The sequence below is a fragment of the Lagenorhynchus albirostris genome, chromosome 1 (assembly GCF_949774975.1).
Source record: "Lagenorhynchus albirostris chromosome 1, mLagAlb1.1, whole genome shotgun sequence".
Taxonomy (NCBI): Eukaryota; Metazoa; Chordata; class Mammalia; order Artiodactyla; family Delphinidae; genus Lagenorhynchus; species Lagenorhynchus albirostris.
In genome coordinates this window covers 187810662-187831664 of record NC_083095.1, presented here as the reverse complement: position 1 = coordinate 187831664, position 21003 = coordinate 187810662, and the positions used below count along the sequence as shown (strand labels likewise).

The 21003-nt window shown below is 36.7% G+C and overlaps 1 protein-coding gene across 1 annotated transcript in view; it reads right to left on the bottom strand.

Moving 5' to 3' along the window:
* The window catches only part of STAM (signal transducing adaptor molecule), a 69658-nt gene that overhangs the window by 22356 nt on the left and 26299 nt on the right, over positions 1–21003 (bottom strand). The window contains exons 3-8 of the mRNA XM_060162664.1: positions 14156–14231; positions 13979–14074; positions 12379–12525; positions 7583–7673; positions 5516–5708; positions 3377–3471 (exon numbers count right to left, since the gene is read on the bottom strand). Of these exons, the coding sequence (XP_060018647.1) occupies positions 3377–3471; positions 5516–5708; positions 7583–7673; positions 12379–12525; positions 13979–14074; positions 14156–14231 (698 nt within the window). The remainder of the gene's footprint in view (positions 1–3376; positions 3472–5515; positions 5709–7582; positions 7674–12378; positions 12526–13978; positions 14075–14155; positions 14232–21003) is intronic.

The following is a 21003-nucleotide window of genomic DNA, read 5'->3' as shown; positions in this document are numbered from 1 at the left end:
AAGATTTTATGTTTTCCATAACAGATACTTCACTAAAAATAAGAACTGTATTTCTGGAACAAAGATTAATCACCTATTACATATGAGAGTTTAGTAAACTGCTGAACAGAAAGCAAAGTTTTACAATGGCATAAATGAATTCTGCTATTGAAAATAAATCCTCTTTTCAAATTACCAGTCCTTTCAAAGAAAAATCTCCACTTTTCCACAGGCCATGCTCTTTCAATGTAATGAATTGGGAAGTTAGCTATATATTCCCCTCACGCCACTCAGTCTTTTTTTTTAAACTAAGGGAATGACACCCAGGCCAGTGGAGAGCTTTACAAGTGGCCTTGGCAGGGATCTGAATTTTCCACTAAATCAGTCTGTATTTTTTAGTTACATTATTCTTGCAACTGAAAAGGTGGTTATTAAGGGATCTGCAAACCAGAAGCATGTATTTCTCTTGCTCAACAAAGCAATCTTTAAAAAGATTCAATGTAACATTAACCAGCAAGTATAAGGTTATGATTAACATAGTAATTAATCTTATCCAAAGTAATACTGAGAAACACATACAGCTTTAAAGGAATGAACTTCCTTTTGGGATTTTTTCATCCTGATCTCAATGTAGTCAATCAGTATTCATAAAAATTAAGAATCAGGGGGATGGGAAAGGGGCAGAATTAAGGAAGGGAAATAATATTAATTAAACTATTAAATATGCTTAATGGAATATTGCATTTCCCCCAATGAAGCTCCAATACAATCCTATGAGATATGCCCATCTTGTAAATGAGGTTAGCAGCGGCTTAGAAAGATTAAGAACGCTTGCGTAGGAGAAAGCTAATAAACGGCAAAGCCTGGATTTGAACGCCAATCATTCTAGCTCTATTAGCCCACACTACTGGAATCTGGCCTGTGATTTTACTCCGAGAACAAGAAGTCATATCACTTATGTATTCTATGCTATAGAATACAAATGGAAAATAGGTTAATTTCCAATATAAGGAATATAGTCATCCCACACAAGTCACCATAAAGTAAAACTCTACATACAAAACCAGTTTCAGGGGCTTCCCTGGTGGTGCAGTGGTTGAGAGTCCGCCTGCTGATGCAGGGGACACGGGTTCGTGCCCCGGTCCGGGAGGATCCCACATGCCGCGGAGCGGCCGGGCCCATGAGCCATGGCCGCTGAGCCTGTGTGTCCGGAGCCTGTGCTCCGCAACGGGAGAGGCCACAGCAGTGAGAGGCCCGCGTACCGCAAAAAAAACAAAAACAAAAACAAAAACAAAACAAAACAAAAAAAACCAGTTTCAGCTGATTTCACTTTCCCATGGAAGAAAAAGAGCCATATGCTATGCATATTTTTGCTTTCATATCTTGAGCTATTAACAAGTAGAAAGCTGGGACAGCACTGCATTGGCCGCTACCCATAAGAAACACATGGTAGACTTCACATCCTAACAGCTGACCATGCACAAGTTTGCAGTGCTTTTTCTCTCAGGGACTAATACTATTACTTTGTATGTATGTGTATGTTTGTGTGTATATTATGTGTATGTGTGTATAAATAATATTTTACACACACACACAGATGTGTTTATGCATATACATATATAAAATACAGTGCTTGCACGAAATCTTACTGCCTCTCCAAAACGAAAACAAGCTAAGTAGGTCAGGCACTTCTAACTGACACATTCAGTGAAATGGGCTTCTGTTTGCTCATAAAGAACGATGCTACAAGGATCTTGCTAACACTCATTTTCCAAGCCTGAGAACTGTAACTCCACTGTATAAGCTCTGATGCTCTGGTTTCTCTTTTACATGGTCCAGAGTGAAACACATGAAAATAACTAGAATATTCATTTTAAGGCTACATTTCTATATAATGGGAAAAAAAAGATGAGATGGCTACTTTATCTACCTGAGATCTTGGATCTCCTCTTGAATGGAAGTCCAAGACAATTCCATCCTTTCTAACAGCTATTTCAAGATTAAAAAAAAAAAAAAACCAAACCCAAAAATCAAGCAAAATCCCCCACCACCATCAGCCCAGATTAAAAAGTTAGCACGTTATGCACTGCCATCTAAACAAGGTTCCACAGGACGTTTTCTGAGTTTACCAAAGAGAACTTTATTAAAGGAATGGGTATCACAATCTGTCTCTATAAAAGTGACACAAGACATCCCAACAATAACTAGGAGAGGGCATTACTTTATCAAAGATCTGTAACATCTGGTCTGTTATTAAAGCCTTCTCTTGAAAGAGAAGCATTTTTATGTTTTCAAAGAAAAGTGTATCTTTACTGTTAATACACAGACACTTGCGCTTCATTTACTGTATAAACATTTATATAGTCTGTATTCTGGATAAGATTCAGTACCAAGAACTGTTGGAAATAAAAAGACAACTGAGACAAAGATCTTTTCTTAAAATTCCTGTAAACTAAAAATGACCAAAGCAGATCGTGATTTATAACTTTCTTTGATCTCTTCTACCTGGCATTATAGAAAGATGAGATTTTGCCAAGATAACTGTAGCTTACCAACTTACTTACAAAAAAACTCTTAAAATTCTAACCATTTCAGTCGCTACAGAAATCTTTCTAGATTAGAACATATTTCTGTTTCCTTAAAAAGAGCAAGGTTGTGACTTAATCTTGATGCCACAAAATCATCATTATGTAGATTCATTAGAGTATTGCCTAGAAATACAGTGAACTGCCTACCAATATTTCGATAGACTACTGGCAGTTACATGTCCTGCAGTGATTACGCCTGCCAGTAATATCACTTTTCCTCCTTCGCCCCACTTTCTAGTCTGTTTCTCCTAGTCAGCAAAGGTTTGAAACTCAAAAAGTTATTGACATGATTCGTTATAGCTCCTTCTGAATATCTGACATGGTGGCTTAGGAAAGCTATTAAGTTGCTAAGAGGCCACTGCTTCCAAATTTGGGGCTGGACACTACAGAAATTAGCTAACCTTTGAATAGGAAGAACTCTCTATAAGGTTACACTGCATTTGTCACCCTTTCATCAACTGATGATACCAAAAATACATAATGCATAAATTCTATAACACTTCTTAATCTGCATTTTTACAATGACTTATGTATACATACATACATATATATATGTGTATATATATACATATATATATTTTTTTTTTTTCCTTAAAGAAAAGTCCATAGTCTGTCTTAAGATAATCTTGGTAGACAGATGATTTCAATTCTTAGATGATTAGATGACTCCTCATAAATAATCTGACTGGGGAGCTGCATTTTTAATAAACACCTTGGAGGCACTAACTTTGGAGAGTCTCTGCTCCAGAAAGCTGAATTTTAGAGAGAATTGTGGATCATCATCCAGTGACAGGCTGGAAAATACTTACTCATTTCTGGTTCAGCAGTGAGATCCGCAGTCACAAAATTAGAGGGGAATAAGCCCATGCCTTGATGGGTTTCACCCTTCCACCAGTTGGGGTCACTAAGAGAAACAAGAAAGAATGCTTTACTATAACAAAGAACTTTTATTTCTATGTATCTTTACCTTTTATAGTGTTTAACCTATATTATTACCAGATCTGAAGCTCACAACAATCCAATGGAGGAAGTGAATGTATCATTATTACAAATTAGAGATGAGGCCTCAGAGAAGATAAGACGCTATTAAACACACAGTTCTTTCTCATATTCTGGAAGGCTGGCGAACGCTTCGAGGATCTAGTACAAGGCTCTGAACTCTCTCCCTCAAACAGAGGTCCCCACACTTGAAAATGTCAACTTCGAATGGTTCATAGGCTCCCGCGTGAGAATCCTTTATAATAAGATAGACGGTAGGCTCTGTATCCAGACCTCCATTCCTAATCAGTGCTCTTTCTAGCACACATTAGGAAACTTCCCCCCCCCCAAGAGAACACACATGACAGTAACACCATTTACAGCACAAAATGTTCACAAGGAACACACTCCTGGGTGCGTACCCACGCTAACCACTGGATCCCCAGCACCTAGGATAAGGAAAGCTAGCAAGTGCTCAATAAATACTTTTTGAATGAATGAATGATCAAGGTTTTGTGCAACTTCCAGCTAACCAGCTCAAACTTTACTTCATTTTCTTCCATTCAAGAAAACATATTAGTATGTAAGTGTGATACTATAAGAATAATCTTAAATGTATTTGAATTGATCTTTAAAAACCACATGCAGGGACTTCCCTGGTGGCACAGTGGATAAGACTCCATGTTCCCAATGCAGGGGGCCCAGGTTCAATCCCTGGTCAGGGAACTAGATTCCACACGCAAGCCACAACCAAGAGTTCACACACCACAACTAAGGAGCCCATGTGCCACAACTAAGAAGGCCTGGAGCCACAACTAAGGAGCCCGCCTGCCACAACTAAGGAGCCCGCGTGCTGTAACTAAGGAGCCAGTGAGCCACACTGAGGAGCCCGCCTGCTGCAACTAAGACCCGGTGCGACCAAATAAATAAATACATAAATATTAAAATGAAACAAACAAAAAAACCTAATGCATTTATCCAACCTCAAAAACAAAGATTTAGGCTTCCCTGGTGGTGCAGCGGTTAAGAATCCGCCTGCCAAGGCAGGAGAGACAGGTTCGAGCCCTGGTCTGGGAAGATCCCACATGCCGCACAGCAACTAAGCCCGTGCACCACAAGTACTGAGCCCGCGCACTAGAGCCCATGAGACACAGCTACTGAGCCCGCGTGCCACAATTACTGAAGCCTGTGCATCTACAGCCCATGCTCCGCAACAAGAGAAGCCACCACAATGAGAAGCCCGCGCACCGCAATGAAGAGCAGCCCCCGCTCGCCACAACTAGAGAAAGCCCGCATGCAGCAACAAAGACCCAATGCAGCCAAAAATAAAAATAAACAAAATAAGTAAAAATTTATTTAAAAAAAAACTGCCAGGTCAGCTCTCCCTTTAAAAAAAATAAAGACTTAAAAAAAAAAACACTTGCAAATTTTAGCACTTCATTATGAGTAATAATCATCAGTAACAACTAATTTTCAAGTAAACATAAAGCTGTAGTAAAAAAACAGATGCACTGTATCACCTCCCCTATGATATAATGTATATAACACCATGTAAAATGAATTTGTTCCACACTGATATACTATTCTGTGCAAATAATTCAATATATTTTGTATTTCTTATAAATTCCATATATATACATATATATATATATTTGGTGTATTTTCTAAAATCTTAACCTTTTTTTTTTACTAATTTAACAATCTATATTATAAGATGGAACCAAAAATGAATAAACTAGGCCTCCAAGACATATAAAACCCATTTAAATGATAGACGAGGAAAACTTAAGCTACAAAATACGAATCCAGACAGTATGACACAAGCAAAGCAACCGACCGTCCTACAGAAAAACTACCTGCATCAGTATTTGATTTTATTACGTTTGAAAAGGCATTCAGCAAGAATAATATGAAACACAGAATATGTTATATATTTTCACATGAATGTTCAACTTAATAGTAACCATCACCTGTCATCAAGAACTGTAATAATTTCTCCAGCTTTAAAAGTAAGTTCGTTATCTTCAGCAGCTTCAAAGTCGTATATAGCACGAACTTTTCGGCCTTCGTGTTGGTGGTTAGTTAAGAGATTAGATGTGCTTGGATACAAATTGGAAAGGGTGGTTGACTGCTGCCTTTGTTCCTTCAGCGACAACTCAATGGCTGGAAAATAATGGGTTTAAAAAGACCCCAAATGTTAATATACCCAGCAATCCTAAGAAGTACAAAAAGATATCTGAAGGTAAAAAGTATTCTTCTTCTAATAATGTAGAGGGAAACTACGACATATTCTGATATAATATATTGAACAAAAATAATGTCATCAATTTTATTCATTCATTCACACTGAGAGCTTAAAAAATAAACTAAAAAAAAAAACTGAACAGCATGATGACTATTTTTACTGAACAGGTACAATTTTAAATATTCTGGGTAATAAAAAGACATAAACTCAAATCAATTTTGTTTAATTTAGCTGCAGATATTTTATATTTTCTTTCATCTTTCAATGTATTTCTGTAGCTTAAGTTTACCAAATAATAAACAAAATCACTTGGGAAGTCCAAAGTCCCAAGCTTGAATCCTTCACTGGGGGCTTACTAAATAGGAGTCTCAAAGGAAGTATCTGAGAACCTACATTTTATTGTTCCAAAGGTCATTCTTAGGTAATTAGTCTAAGAACTGGAATTTGGAAATAACTACAGTAAAGTCTCACCTAACAAATCCCCCAAAATAGATTTCAAATGTGTCTGCTCTATCTCCTCCCCTAATACAGGCCATCACCATGTGTCACACAGGCTCTGTAACATAATCTTAATGAATTGACTACCCTGCTTTCAGTGCAACACATAACCCCGTCTTCCCTTCCATTTCTGTTCTAGATGAATAAAAGACCAGATGGGAAAACAAAACTTTAAAATTATCATAGAAAAATATCTTTCAGGATCCTGGGGGAGAGAAAAATATCTTAAGACATTAAAAAAAAAACCCAAAATCATAAAAGAAAAGGAAAAATTTTGACTACATGAAAATTTAAAACTTGTTTAATAAAACATGCCATTATCAAAGTTTAAATTGCAAGCCAAAACCCAAGAGTAGATATCTATAACAGATATAACAGGCAAAAGATTAATATCCAAAATAAAGATGTTCTATACATCATTATTAGAAAAAAAACAGAAAGAGAGACAATCAGAACAGCTAATAAACGTTCAAAAAAGGACTGAACCTCACTAGCAATCAAGAAAATAAAAATTAAAAACAATTAGGTATCATTTCAAACTCATCAGATTCACAAAAATTAAACTCTGACAATAGCAAATGTCATGAGTCTAAAAAGAATAAGTGAATAATAAAAGCTTTCATACACTGCTGATAGAAAAGGAAATACTATAACTATTTAGCAAAGTTAAAGATGTACCTACTCCATAAGCCAACAATACCACAAAACAAAATCTCTCTCTCTCACACACACACACACACACACACACACACACACACACACACAAGAGAAGGTGGACAAGGATACTCAGTGCAGCTTACTTGTTATAGTAAAAAAAAAAAATCAGAAAACCCAGCTGTCCATCAGTAGGAGGATAAATTACAGCAGATATTTATTAGTTCACTGGAATATTACACAGCAGTTAAAACAGATGAACTTGATATACATGTCTCATTATGAACAGATCTCAAACATATTGTTGCATGAAAAAAACAAGTTGTAGATGATACCTAGAGTACACTATTTATGAAAAAGAATTTGTTGGACACAAAAAAGTATTTGGTATTGTTTATGGACACATAGATAGTGTAGTAAAAACATTATAGAAACATAGACTGAACGGACATACATGATAGCAGTTGCCTCGGAAGAGGAGAGGAAAAAAGTGACACTGAAGAGAGGAACAAAGGAGAACAAGTAGATTTCAACTTTAGCTGTGAACTCCTATTTCTTTTATTTTTAAATATCTTGGGGGAAAATAAACATCAAGTAAGAGACCTATCTTCTTTCCATGATCAGGGACTTAAAAATGTACCTTTCGCTAAATCTTCTTCTTCTTTTTTGTTAGCCACAGTACCAGGATCCTTGGCTACCAGAGCTGGGCTTGCTTTTGCTTGTTCTGCAGCCTAACACACAAAAAAGGAAAATGATATTTGAAAGTTGTTCTCAAATTTTCCTACCCCCAACTAATCTAAGAACCCACAAGACCCTTCCCATCAATCCACCACAGACTTCTGAACAAGAAAGAAATCTGAACCTGAGCAGCCTCCTCTTTGAAAGGAGCCAGAGAACAGGTAGAACTGGAGAAAACAGACTGAGAGAGTTTGTTTTCTTAGGGTTAACAGTCTAGCCACACTCTCCCAGGTTTGTGTGAAGAGGTTAAACTAGAAGCAGACACTATACAAACCAGAGAAGACAGACTAGAGGAGATTTCAACAAAAAGGGGTTGAGAGTGGGAAGGAGGTGACTACTTTAAAAACAAGCAGTTTAAAAATTTTTTAAATATCTATTCAAGAGTTTTACTGTTTCCTTCCAGATCAAAAGTCAGAATGTTATCTTTAGGAATCCAGACTGATATACAGTAATACAAATGCTCATAAAATTATACTATTTTCGGGCTTCCCTGGTGGCGCAGTGGTTGAGAGTCCACCTGCTGATGCAGGGGACACGGGTTCGTGCCCCGGTCCGGGAAGATCCCACATGCCGCGGAGCGGCTGGGTCCGTGAGCCATGGCCACTGAGCCTGCGCGTCCGGAGCCTGTGCTCCGCAATGGGAGAGGCCACAACAGTGAGAGGCCCACGTACCGCAAAAAAAAAAAAAAATTATACTATTTTATAAACCAAAATACTAGCAGTTAATTTTGACAATATATTACTGTACCTCTTAAACATATTTTGTATATAAGGTAGTGTACAAGTAAATAAATACATACATTGATTCACACTTACAGAATTACAAGCTTCTAAAGTCTTAATGGCTGCTGAGTTTTTGTGTGGCCATCGAGGCCAATGAGACCCCAGCCTCATTTTTCAACCACTCTATCAGTTACCAGAAACTGTTGGCGCGCGCGCGCACGCGCGCGCGCACACACACACACACACACACGCTGTGACACACGTTTGCTTCTACTCATGACGTCCTCCCCTCTGGCTCACTGTACTCCATCCACATTGTTTCCTAGTGAGATTCAACCCACCAGTCAGTGAACAGCTGAAAATCACTTTCTCAGTGAAACGTTCCTAAACCCTCTCATTAAGCCTTCCCTCCTCTGTGCCCCTCTGGTAACACTTTTAAACAAGGTATTATATGATTCGGGTAGTTAAGGACAGTTAAGGACGCAAGCTGGGGAATCAGGCTAATGGGGAGTCAGGCTAATGCGGTTCAAACCCCAGATGCACCACCTTCTAACACATGAACCCTGAGCGCCTAAAAGCCTCCTTTGGCCTCAAGTTCCTTATCTACGAAATGAGGACAACAATGGCCCACACACCACGGGCTGTCATGAGGATTAAATCAGCACACGTAGCTTCCAAAGTCAGATGCAATGAAGGCCATTCAGGGTTTAAATCACAAAGTATATAACGTTGTCTCCTGGGCTTAAAATGTATGCAGAGGTGATACATGCCATACATGTGATAACTACAGCACAAAGGGTGCTGAAGTAGGGAGTAAATAAACTCTCTACAGTTGCAAGGTTTCTACATTTTACGTGAAATAATTCGCTATTAACTCAAAATAGACTGTGACAAGTTACAAATGTATACTGTAATTCCCAAAGCCATCAATTAAGAAAAATGAAATTCTAAAAAATATTCAAATTACCAAATGCATAGCACTTAGATCACTGCCCAGTACATAGTAACAGGCAATAAATCTCAGCTCCTATTATAATTCTCTGCTTACATGTCTGTCTCCATAACCAGGCTGCATGTTTCTTGAGGGTATATGGGGCTAAATATTACAAGAGCTCATAAATGATTGTTAAGTAAATGAAAGGCAAAATATTCAACATTATAGTAAATACCATGCAATAGTCTTCACTTAATATATTTATAATGTCAAACAAATACACAAGGCATTTATTTTTAGAAAAGCTGATTAGAAGAGAGCTTTTGTATTCAGTGAATAGAACTTCAAGCACTCTCAATCTGACCCACCTCTAGTTGTAAACTTCCTTAAATAAAAATGTTTTAATTATCATACACTTCTGAAAATTGAACGTATGCTTCATCAGAGGCAACCTTTATTGTTATATATGAATTTTTTTCACAATTTGTGAACTTCACAAAATAGACATATTGATCTCTTGTGTTCTGAGAAGGGATCTCTACTGGTCAAGTAGGAGGTGCAGAAACAAGCTATATGAAGCCCTACATTCCTGAACTGCTCTCTTTCAAAGTCCCTTTCTATCATCAGGTTCCAAGTATAGCAACGCTACTTGTCTGATTAACCAGTCAAACACGGCAGCAGTGGCAGCGTCACTTCAAGCTCAGTGCCCACAGTCAGTGCTACGAGAGCCACAGCAGCAAGAGTTAGGTGACTCAACTATCACTTTTCTTTATATTTTTATATTATTTTCTTCTGTACTTGGATGAAAAAATATACTTTAAAAAATTCTCTTGTTTCCAGAACCTTTTTTAAAAATATGCTAACAAAGGTCTAGTCTGATTAAAATGTAGTAACAGCTTAAGCAACTAAGTGACTGTAAGATTTGGAGGGACTTCTGCAGTTGATCCCAGATGATAGATTTTTTTAATTAAACATGAAGCTCTTTACAAACATGGTTTTCAATGAAAACCTCTTCAGAAACTACTATTAAAAACATCACCATTCTACCTCATCATAGGTTACTTTATACGCATTTTACATATTTCTTGTGGTTGAAAGACAGCAACTATAACAAAATGAGCTTTCACATATTTTATAAGATCTAGATGCAAAAAAGAAAAGTAACTCTTAACTTTACTATTGCTGATCTACACCCTGAATCTTCTGAACAGGAGAGTAGTCTCACATCTACACCAATTAGTACGTAAACGCTCTTGCCAGTGTTCACTCCACTTCTTGTCCTTCGAAGCCTAGTCCGGACAGACACATATCTACTAACCTCAATATCAAACGGAAGGCAGGATCGTGTAGTGGAAGGAACACTGGACTGAGAGTCAGGAGGCCTGTGTCCTAGTTCCAGCTCTGTCAACTACTAGCTGTGGCCCTGGGCAAGTCACTTAACCATTCTGGGTCTCAGTATCCTCATCTGTAAAATGAGGGGATTAGATTAGAGGATCACTAGAGCTGTTCCCACAACTATCTGAGATTCTAGGTTAACCAAACAAAGCTACGTATCAAATGGATCAGTAACTCTTCTTCCTTCTCTTACAGGGACTGAAATGCAGTTTTCACCTGCACTGAAAGCTGTCCTCAAGAGTCGTGCTGCTCAAAACAGAGTCATCGGGGGGCTTGTTAAAATGGACACAATGAGTCCACTGCTATGGAGGCACATTTCCACCCGTGAATGAGATGTTACAGTTCTCACAAGCTTCCAGGTGGTGATGATGATGGCCAACCAACCGCACTGTAAGTAACAAGCTCTGGAACAGGTTCTCAGAATACAGAACCTGCCATTCCACTAAGCAACTACACTCTTTGGTTCTCCATAGTGAGTCTACTCTTCGATAATTAAACATTGCTTCTATTGTCAAGGATATCTTATTGTAAGATATCTTGGATTATTCTGCATAAAATTATTCCTTAATTATACAGATTTAGAAATTATTCTGAGGTAGTAAAAATGAGCTATCAATTATGAATGACTACTTCTCAAAGATGTAATTTATCATTGTAAAACTATTCATAAGCCAAATTTTTTCAAATAAGAAGAAAAATATCCTCTCTTCCTTTATCTCCAAAATATATTTCTAGGTTTTCACATCTCAAGAGTACCTACATAAATTAGAAGTGCCTTGGGAAGAAAGTCTAGATAAGTCTGGATGAACCACTTCATAATTCCCTTGAAATGGTCAAAACCCTGAATGTGAGCCCTCTACAACTAAGAGTTTTCTGCTCATGCTTTCACATCACTCATTATATTCTACCCCAAGCCATACAATGGGGAAAGACAGTGCAGTAAGTTACCACACACTTTAAGCCTACTTAGTTAGTTAGGCATCCTAAAGGATGGCTACCGGAATAGAAAAGGAATAAAAGAGATAATCTTCCTTTTTTTCTCCTATATGACGTAAATTAGAGATTGAGCTCATTACATAATTTTTTTTTAAGGCAAGTTAACTCTTTCAGTCAATCATATTTATTAGGAAAAAAGAAAGAAGACACGTACGTGCTGGTCAGCTCTTAAGGGGAATTTTTCTTCCCAATGACCCCCTTTTATCTCCCTACCATTTTTTAATACAGGTGCTCATAAATTTCATAATCCAAAGAACCTCTAAACACATCCTTAAATTTTAAGGAAACCTGATTTTTGAGCTGTCATTCTTTGTAGATAAAATTACAGCACCAAGAGCATTTAACAAGAACGTCAGTATTACCTAATAAAGCAATTTTGTCTGTATTATTAAAATTATATTAAAATTTTTTTAATTGCAAAAACGTTAAATGAATTCATTAATAAAGAAGGAGAAACAGTGGGTAAATAGAAGTTGGAACACATTAACATTCCACTATATTTTTCTGGCAACTTTATATGCAAGATTATTATTATTAACAAAAATTCCTCTGGAGTATTAAAAACTACCTGGGTTTGGAGGAAAAACTCAAATAAACATAGCTACTTTAGAGAAACGAACTGTAGAACACACACAAATTTATATAAAATACCTGAGAGCCAATAGCTGGAAATGTAACACCTTGTTCCTTAAGGTTCTTAATCATTGCTGATATTAGACTAAGTTGTGGATCATTCTTAAATTCATCCGTCCATTCAACCATAAGAGCCTTTAATTTTTCACACACTTTAGGATGACCCTTAAAAATAGAGAAAAAAAATTAATAAAAAAGCACTAATTTCCTGGCAAATGATTTAATACAGATACCGTAAATATAAAACTTATAAAGTGTTGCAGATCTTTTTAAATCATAAATAATCCCTAGCTATAGATGACACATAAGAAAATACAGATAGTTACTAGAAATAAACTAGTTTTATTTCCACACTATGAAAAAAAATAGATGATACCACCACATACCTCATAACATATTAAGACATTAGATATATAGTAACTTATTCTGGAGGTCAGGAAGACAGGACTTTTCAGAGTATTTTGCAACTAAGCAAGTGTTGTCTATGAGGAAGACACAGAAAAGTTTGTTTTCTTTTTTGCAGACCAATGAAAACTAAGTTGGAAAGAGAGAATAAATAGTACAATTCCTTTATTCCTAATTCCTGACTTTTAATGTGCATGGCTGTGTTTTTACCCAGTTACTTAATTATCTGAGGCCTGGCATGAGGTCTACCATATGCCGATATTCCTGGGAACTTCATTTCTTCAAAATAACATTTCCCCCTTAAGTATAAAACCAATATGTTCACTGTAAAATATTTGAAAAATAAAGAGTTCTTTCTCCTATACGCAACTGTTTGCTTTTTAAAGTTGTTCACGTTACTAAATACTGAGTACAAATCTTCAATTAAGGAAAATATTACATTAGAATCTCTTCATAAACCGTTGTACATTTTGATGGACATTCAGGACATCAAAAGAATGGTAAATAATTAGCACAAAATACATAAATATAACTGAATAAAGCAGAACAGGAAAAAATTATCACATAACCATGTTCTAAAAGGAGTACAGAATTTTAAATTCTTATTTATGTACTATTTCCTACTAAAATCTGGAAGTACTCATTTTTTCCAAAAAACATGAAGCATTGTCCTTTTTAACACTTAAAACATTTTTTATATATAATTATCCCCCCCCAAAAAGGCCAGAAATAATTACCTTTAGAATGCATGAATTTTTACTGAGAAAACTCACATATTACTTAGTAAATTAAATTTTTTTAATTCCTTAAATTGCTGGATTTGAATTTTTAACTCTACATTCAGTTAAGTAGATGACCTCTGTGACTAAAAAAAAAAAAATGGTTATAAAAACTGTGCCTAGAGTAAACTGGTACCTCTTATTCAGAGAAATACACATATTTTTCATCAGAAGAAAGGAATGGTGAAGAAAAGAGGTTAAATATATTCTAATTTGGCTTGACCAAAACCAAATCTCCAAGTTATATAAATGTGTAGTCTCTTCAGCAAAACCTAACATGGACTTATACATGGGATAGACATAGCCTAGAAAGAGTTAAAAAAAAAAAAAAGCATAGACTAGTCCTTTATGATTTAAAATGTGAAGAACTGAACAATAAAATATATGAAGAAAGAAGACAGTGCTAATTCATTTCTAGAAATAATGTGCCTTACCTTGTTTAATACGTTGCTTACTTCACTAGCAAAATCTCTTGAACATACTTCTAAGTGAAAAATTTTGCCACAATTTGATACACACGCTCCTAGAAGCTAAAAGAATAAAATAGGGAGTTAAAAGGGCTCAATTTCGGTAGACAATTTTGCAGTAGATCTTGAAATGAAACCACTCACAGTCAGAGCCTGCATAGCAACATGAGGATCTTTATGGTTCACCCTCCTCATAATAGACCGAAGACAATCTTTAGGTCTAAAAAATAAGAAATGTAACAATTAGTAGTACATTCTACTTTTTTTCCCCTTAACTATAAAAGGCAATAGACTATGATACAAAAGGGAGAATATGGTAGAGAAGTTTAATTCTTACTAATGACACAATTGAAAAACTGTACACTAAAAAGTTCCTTTAAATTTTTCAAACAAAATTAACAGGCTCTCTTCCTTAACGATCATAGATAAGGCATTCTGGGCAAATTCTAGATGGAAAGTTTTGAAAATAAAATGACAGACCAAGACTTCCACTTCCAGTCACGATGGAATAACTGGAACCAGACTTACACTCCTGTTGTAAATAATTAGAAAACTGGAAAAATATATTTAAAATACATTTGGTACATCAGGCCACAGGTAGCGCTGAATGATGATCTCTAAGAAAGAACACAAATTAGATAAACAGACGTCTGCCTCAGCTTTCTACCCAGGGGCATTTTCCAGGTAGCGAAATAGGCTTTCTGTCTAAAGGCAGTTTCTGGATCTCAGCACAGAGAAGCTGATCCCAGGAAGATGGTGGTGATCTTACTGAACTGAGGGGACAGAAATCAGAATTCCGGCAGGCTGTGGGAGCTAGAATTTGCAGGACAGAGTAGAGGAGCTATATGAAGAAAGAGTGCTAGATACCTGCATGGGTCCACTGAGGTCTGTTGCCCACCAGGCTGGACAAAAAGTGACTGAGAGCTCTACTTTGAAGGGTTCCCAAAACTCACACAGCTGTCAGAGCTCATACCAAAGTGGACAGTCCTTGCAGCAGAGCGTTTAGGCCTTGGTGGTGGGGCTACACCATCCCAAAAGACTATCCTAAATCCATCCAGTAACAGCTTAAAAAACAAGCCACAGAAGAATAAAATTGATCCAGGCCTAACCTCTAACAGAATCAAGTCCAATATTCTTTAACAGGAGTATGACAAAACCTGGCATTCAACAATATAAAATTCATAATACTAAGCATTCAATCAAAAATTACCAGATGTGACACGAAGTAGGAAGAAGTGACACTTAACTAGGAGAAAACTCAGTCAAATGAAAATGTGGAAATTATATAAGCTATTTTAAGTATGATCAAGGATGTACAAGGAATCATCAACATAGCAAAGGAAAGAAGTGGTATACAAAAAAGAACCCGATAAAACTTCCAGAGAAGAAAAAATATATAAAATGAACTAATTAACTAATTAACTAATTGGATGAAATTAACCTGATAGAAACGGAAGGACGTATCTAATAAGGGATTAATATCCAGAATATATAAAGGGGTCCTACCTCTCAACAACAAAAAAATGATAATCCAATTCAAAAATGGGCAAAAGACTCAAAACAGACATTTCTCCAACGAAGATATATAAATGGCCAGAAAGCACAAGAAAAACCGCTCAGCATCATTAGGGAGCTGCACATGAAATCACAGTGAGACACGATTTCACATTAAAAAGGAAGAGGCAACCAGCCGGGGATGTGGGGAAATGGGAACCCTTATGCACAGCGGTGCCCACGGCGATGCGAAACGAAACAACGTAGCCACTGTGGACAAGTCTGACGGCTTCTCACAAAGTCAGACATAAAACTGCCCCGTGACACAGGAACTCCACCACTATGTGCTGAATACGCAAATAAAAGAACTGAAAGCAGGGATTGAAGCAGACATCTGTACATCCACGCTCAGAGCAGCATTATTCACAACAGCCAAATCTCCACCAACAGACGAACGGATTAACAAAATACAATGGAATACTATTCAGCCTAAAAGAACGAAATTCTGACACATGCTACATGGGTGGACCTTGAAGACATACTTAGTGAAATAAGCCAGACACAAAAGGAGAAAGATTACACGGTCCCATTTATACGTGGTACTCAAAACAGGCGAATTCATGGAGATACAAGTAAAATAGAAGTCACCAGTGGCTAAGAGAAGGGGGAAATGGACAGTTACTATTTAACTGCAGACATACAGAGCTTCCACTTGGGATGGAAGTTTAGGAAATGGACAGTTGGACATACACATACAAAAGAAAAAACAGTATCAAGTGATCTGAACAACACTGAGCCCTGGGAAAATTGGCCAGTAAGAATAATTGTCCTAAAAAATTTCTTTAAGAATTGAAAATGCAATTACTAATGATAAACAGAAAAAAAGTCATTTTTAATAGGGAGATATTAGAATAAAAAATAAAATTTCTGTTTCTAAGGCTGTTTCACTGCCTGTTGGGAAGCTTTCCACCTAAAGAGCATGGAAAAAAGAGGGGGAAAAATTGTATTTATGGGATACCTATTATATGTCAAGCATTCAACTCATGATTCTGTAGCTCTTATTCTACTGATTTTGTATTAAAAGTGTCTAAAAGCATCATCATTAGACTGAAGAAATAATATAACATTATTTAGATTCTGCCTTTTTTACAGTTGGACTTATTTTAGGAGCCAGAATCTGTGACCTCATGCTAATTTTTGCAGTTGTGAAAAGCATGTTGACAAATACAAAATTATCATTTCAAAGCACTGGCAGAGGCCAAATTATCTAAATACCAAAATTCAAATCATTTAAAAATAATGATCCAAAGATGATTCAGCTCAGTGAATAAAACATTTTAGAAAATAATCCTCAATACTTGCTTTACCACCAAATTTTAAATGAAATTTCTGACGTATTGTTCATAAACCACACTTTTTTTTTTTTTAAAGAAAGAAATCTAAACTGTGGTGACTTTTGGAAAAGAGGATGGAGAAAGGGGCTTTGAAATGGAACTTTTTACTTTTTATTTCACTAATTTCTATACTGTTGAAATGTTTAACCACAGCCAATTTTAAAAACCAAGGCAAGGACATGTCTAGAACCAAAGCAAAGTTGGCTATTGCATCCACAAAAAGGATAATGCCCAAAAAAGCCAACTAGAATGTTTATAAGTCCTGACAAACACTTTATGTATGCCAACAAAGCAATATCTTTTTAGGTATAATAAACTAAAAAAAAAAAATCCCTTCAGAACTGTGTATAAAACTGGCGCTATTAAACAACAGAAGTGACCCACAAAAATCTAGTATTTAACGACCTCATTCTGTTCCGTGTTTTTTTTAATTCAGCTTTTCAGTATTTCCACAAAACGATAAGTAAAATACAGATGTGAAAGTATATTTATATACATTTCATTATAAATCTTACAATTCAACAAAAAATTATAGCTAAAATATTCTTTTTAAAAAGGTTTAAGAGTTATAATTGAATTTAAAGTAGGTGTCTATGGCTATTATCCTCTCAATGACAAATGAAAATGGACTACAAATATAGTGTCTGTATAATTTATCATCTATACGAGTGCCCCTTTGAGAGTGAAAGGGGGTGCTAACCAGGCGTAATACAAGGCATAGAGTGAAACTATCCAAGGGAAATTGGAAGCATGGTCAGCCCAGCCAAAACTATGTTCATCCAAACATTATCTTTTTATGCATAGATCTCGGACACGTAGTTAATACAAGAGTGAGGAAAAAAAGGCAGTACTTCCATCTAGTTGTGGCTTCTACTGTCTTTTCCTTGAATCCTATACCAGACAAGAAAACAGGCTTTTCATGAATGGACACAGCTGCCTCGGCATATGTCAGCTCTGATGAACTAAAGCATCAAAGTCTGTTTCATTATTCACAACATTACTCCAGGCCACCTCAATACACTGTACTGTGGGCTTCCACGAAAAGAAAGCCTTAGGAGGGTGCTCTTCTCCACTAGACCCTCTCACTCCAGCTCCCCTCTCTCCACACCACTCTCCATCTTTCAGGTTCTATGTCTTCAACATGGCCGATGCTCAAGAAGTCATTGAACTAAGTGGGAAAGACACGAATTTTCACTGTTGTACAATAATTAGTATTTAGAATAACTGAATAATCGTCATTATAAAGCTCTATTTGTTACCAACTTCTGCATCTTCCACTGAGTTTGCTTTCTATGTGGAAAATGTACATGCACTCGCAAAATCTATTTCTGAAAAATTACGTGATGAGGGGAAAATGCATAGTAAGTAGTGCTGGGAGGAGCACAGGATGTGAGGAAAGGGACTATTGATACATACTAATGAAGCATTTTGTAAAATTACCTGCTAAGATAAAATCTGCATGTGCATTTAGAGGAGTCTACCAACAGTTTCCACCACCAACCTTTCGTAAAGGGTAGTCAAATCCTGATCTCTCTCAAAACCCTTCCCAAAACTCCATTTTGGTATTTTAAAACATTTTGTAAGACTCATCCTCTCTCTGCCTTATCTTGAGATTGGAAAACAGAAAGATAGGAGAGGTCAAGGATACAGACAAGAACAAGGAAAGAACTGTCTCTCACCCTTCCCAGTTTTCCAACCCCAAAATAACTCTCTTAACTTACTATGTGATAAATGACCATACCACAAATCACACCACTGTAAAATGTAATGGAATTGTACTGTTTGCTGAGTTTCCAAAGTAAGGATAATAAGGCAAAAATGGCAGTTAATCAATTTTCTTTGATTAGGGAGTTACTGTTGCAGATCATATTCTGCCATCTCTCAAATATGCTCAATACAGGCAATTTCTCCTCAATTACTGAAGCAAAACTGTTATGTTAAGCACCAGGTGAAGAAGATGTCTTGTATATTCAGGGCCATGTTGTTTAAAACATGTATACTCTGAGCAAGAGTCATACTCAGTGCAGGGATATACACACTCTGTAAGAGAAAGGGGAACTGGAATTTAAGACAGCACGTAGAGCTCACTAAATGGACAGAAGAACAAGTTTTGAAGAAAAATAAAATTGAGGGGGCTGCAAAAGAATACAGTTAAATTCAGAAAGTTAAACAAGCATAGGATGTAGCTCAGATCTAGAGTTAAGAGGACCAAAGAAAACTAAAACTAATTTTGCATTCCTACAGTTCTCTTTTCAAAGAAAAATGAAATTTCAAATCTCTTTGAATAGCCCTGAGTACATTTCCAAAACTGTCACCACGTTATTTACAAACGTCTATCTACTTGTAGGTATGTTGTTGTACAGTATGACAGATAAATAGCTCAGCATTCATCTCTAGTCACCAGTTAGTGAGATTACTGAAAACGTCTTTCCATTAATATATAAGGAGAAAGCCAAAAATATTCAATGATTTAGTTGGATAAAGGAGCCAATATTTGTGAGATCTTATGCTTTGTATAAGTTTTTAAAAGTTTCTTATTTAAAAATATGTCTCATCTCTACATCTTAATTGAAAAGTACTTTTGTATTATAAAGATAACAGGTTAAACTGTGATGAGATTTTATACGCTTGAGGAAATTATTACCATTGAAAAGGCAGTGAATTCAAATACTACTTATTGCACCTATTACTAAACCAATGATTTTAGATCAATCAACTTTTCAAAAAGAGGGTACCACCTCTTTATTATCCCCCTCACGGGGCCTGACAGAAGAACAATAGGACATTTTCTTTAAAGTATTGTAAATATAGAAGAAAAGCAATATAAAAAAAAAGTAACAGAAATAACAGTGTATAGCACAGTTCATGAATGTGCTTGCACGGTTAACCTCTCCTCACCTTTGAGGCAGGACTGAAAAGGTACAAAGATACTAACAGTATGTTTCTAAATAGGGGCAGAAAAATTCCTGCAGTGCAAGACTATCTGGCGTATCACATCTCTGGTCCCCACCTAATCAATGTCAGTAGTAACCTCCTGTCATTGTGACAACCAAAACCATCCCTAAACCACCACTGGGCTGAGATCTACTGCTAGACAAAAGCAGCACTGTGATTCAGTAGAAAAAGATTTGAGGCTTGACAGACCTCATCTGTAAAAGGGGACTTTAATGCTTCCTGTTGAGTATGTTATTACATTACTCCCTGAATCATGCCAGGGACTTAGAGATGCTCAATGTTAGTTCTAGAAAGCACAAACATATTCTTCTATCAAGTTACTTTTACAACATTAGCTTTCAAAGCTACTTTAGAGTGATTTAAACTTTACATTTTCTTTTTACATGCTATAAAAAGTGCTTTACTACAACTCACAATTCAGGGATATATGTATAACTGTATTGTGGAGTGGGGAGGGGCTATATGTATGTGGGGAGGGGCTATGTGTATGTGGGGAGGGGCTATGTGTATGTGGGGAGGGGCTATGTGTATGTGGGGAGGGGCTATGTGTATGTGGGGAGGGGCTATGTGTATGTGGGGAGGGGCTATGTGTATGTGGGGAGGGGCTATGTGTATGTGGGGAGGGGCTATGTGTATGTGGGGAGGGGCTATGTGTATGTGGGGAGGGGCTATGTGTATGTGGGGAGGGGCTATGTGTATGTGGGGAGGGGCTATGTGTATGTGGGGAGGGGCTATGTGTATGTGGGGAGGGGCTATGTGTATGTGGGGAGGGGCTATGTGTATGTGGGGAGGGGCTATGTGTATGTGGGGAGGGGCTATGTGTATGCATAACTTTTATAGGTCTTAGTACCCAGCAGGCACACACTAAAAGATACGGGACCTCAAATCTTTGTTGAACAAAGTAAAAAAAAATTTTAATTAACAGAGAATATAAACCCTCCTTGAACACTAAAGGGAGTCTAATATAGGGCGTGGTTTTCAAAAGCAAAAAGGCATTACATTAACTATAAAATAAGCTTAATATTATAAAATGTGAAAGAAATCAGAACTGAAATGAATAATAACTGTATATTCAATGGCATATTCAAAGTGCATATTTGGTTCATAATATAAATTACATAAAACACAGTCTACAGAGCGCAAGAGGGA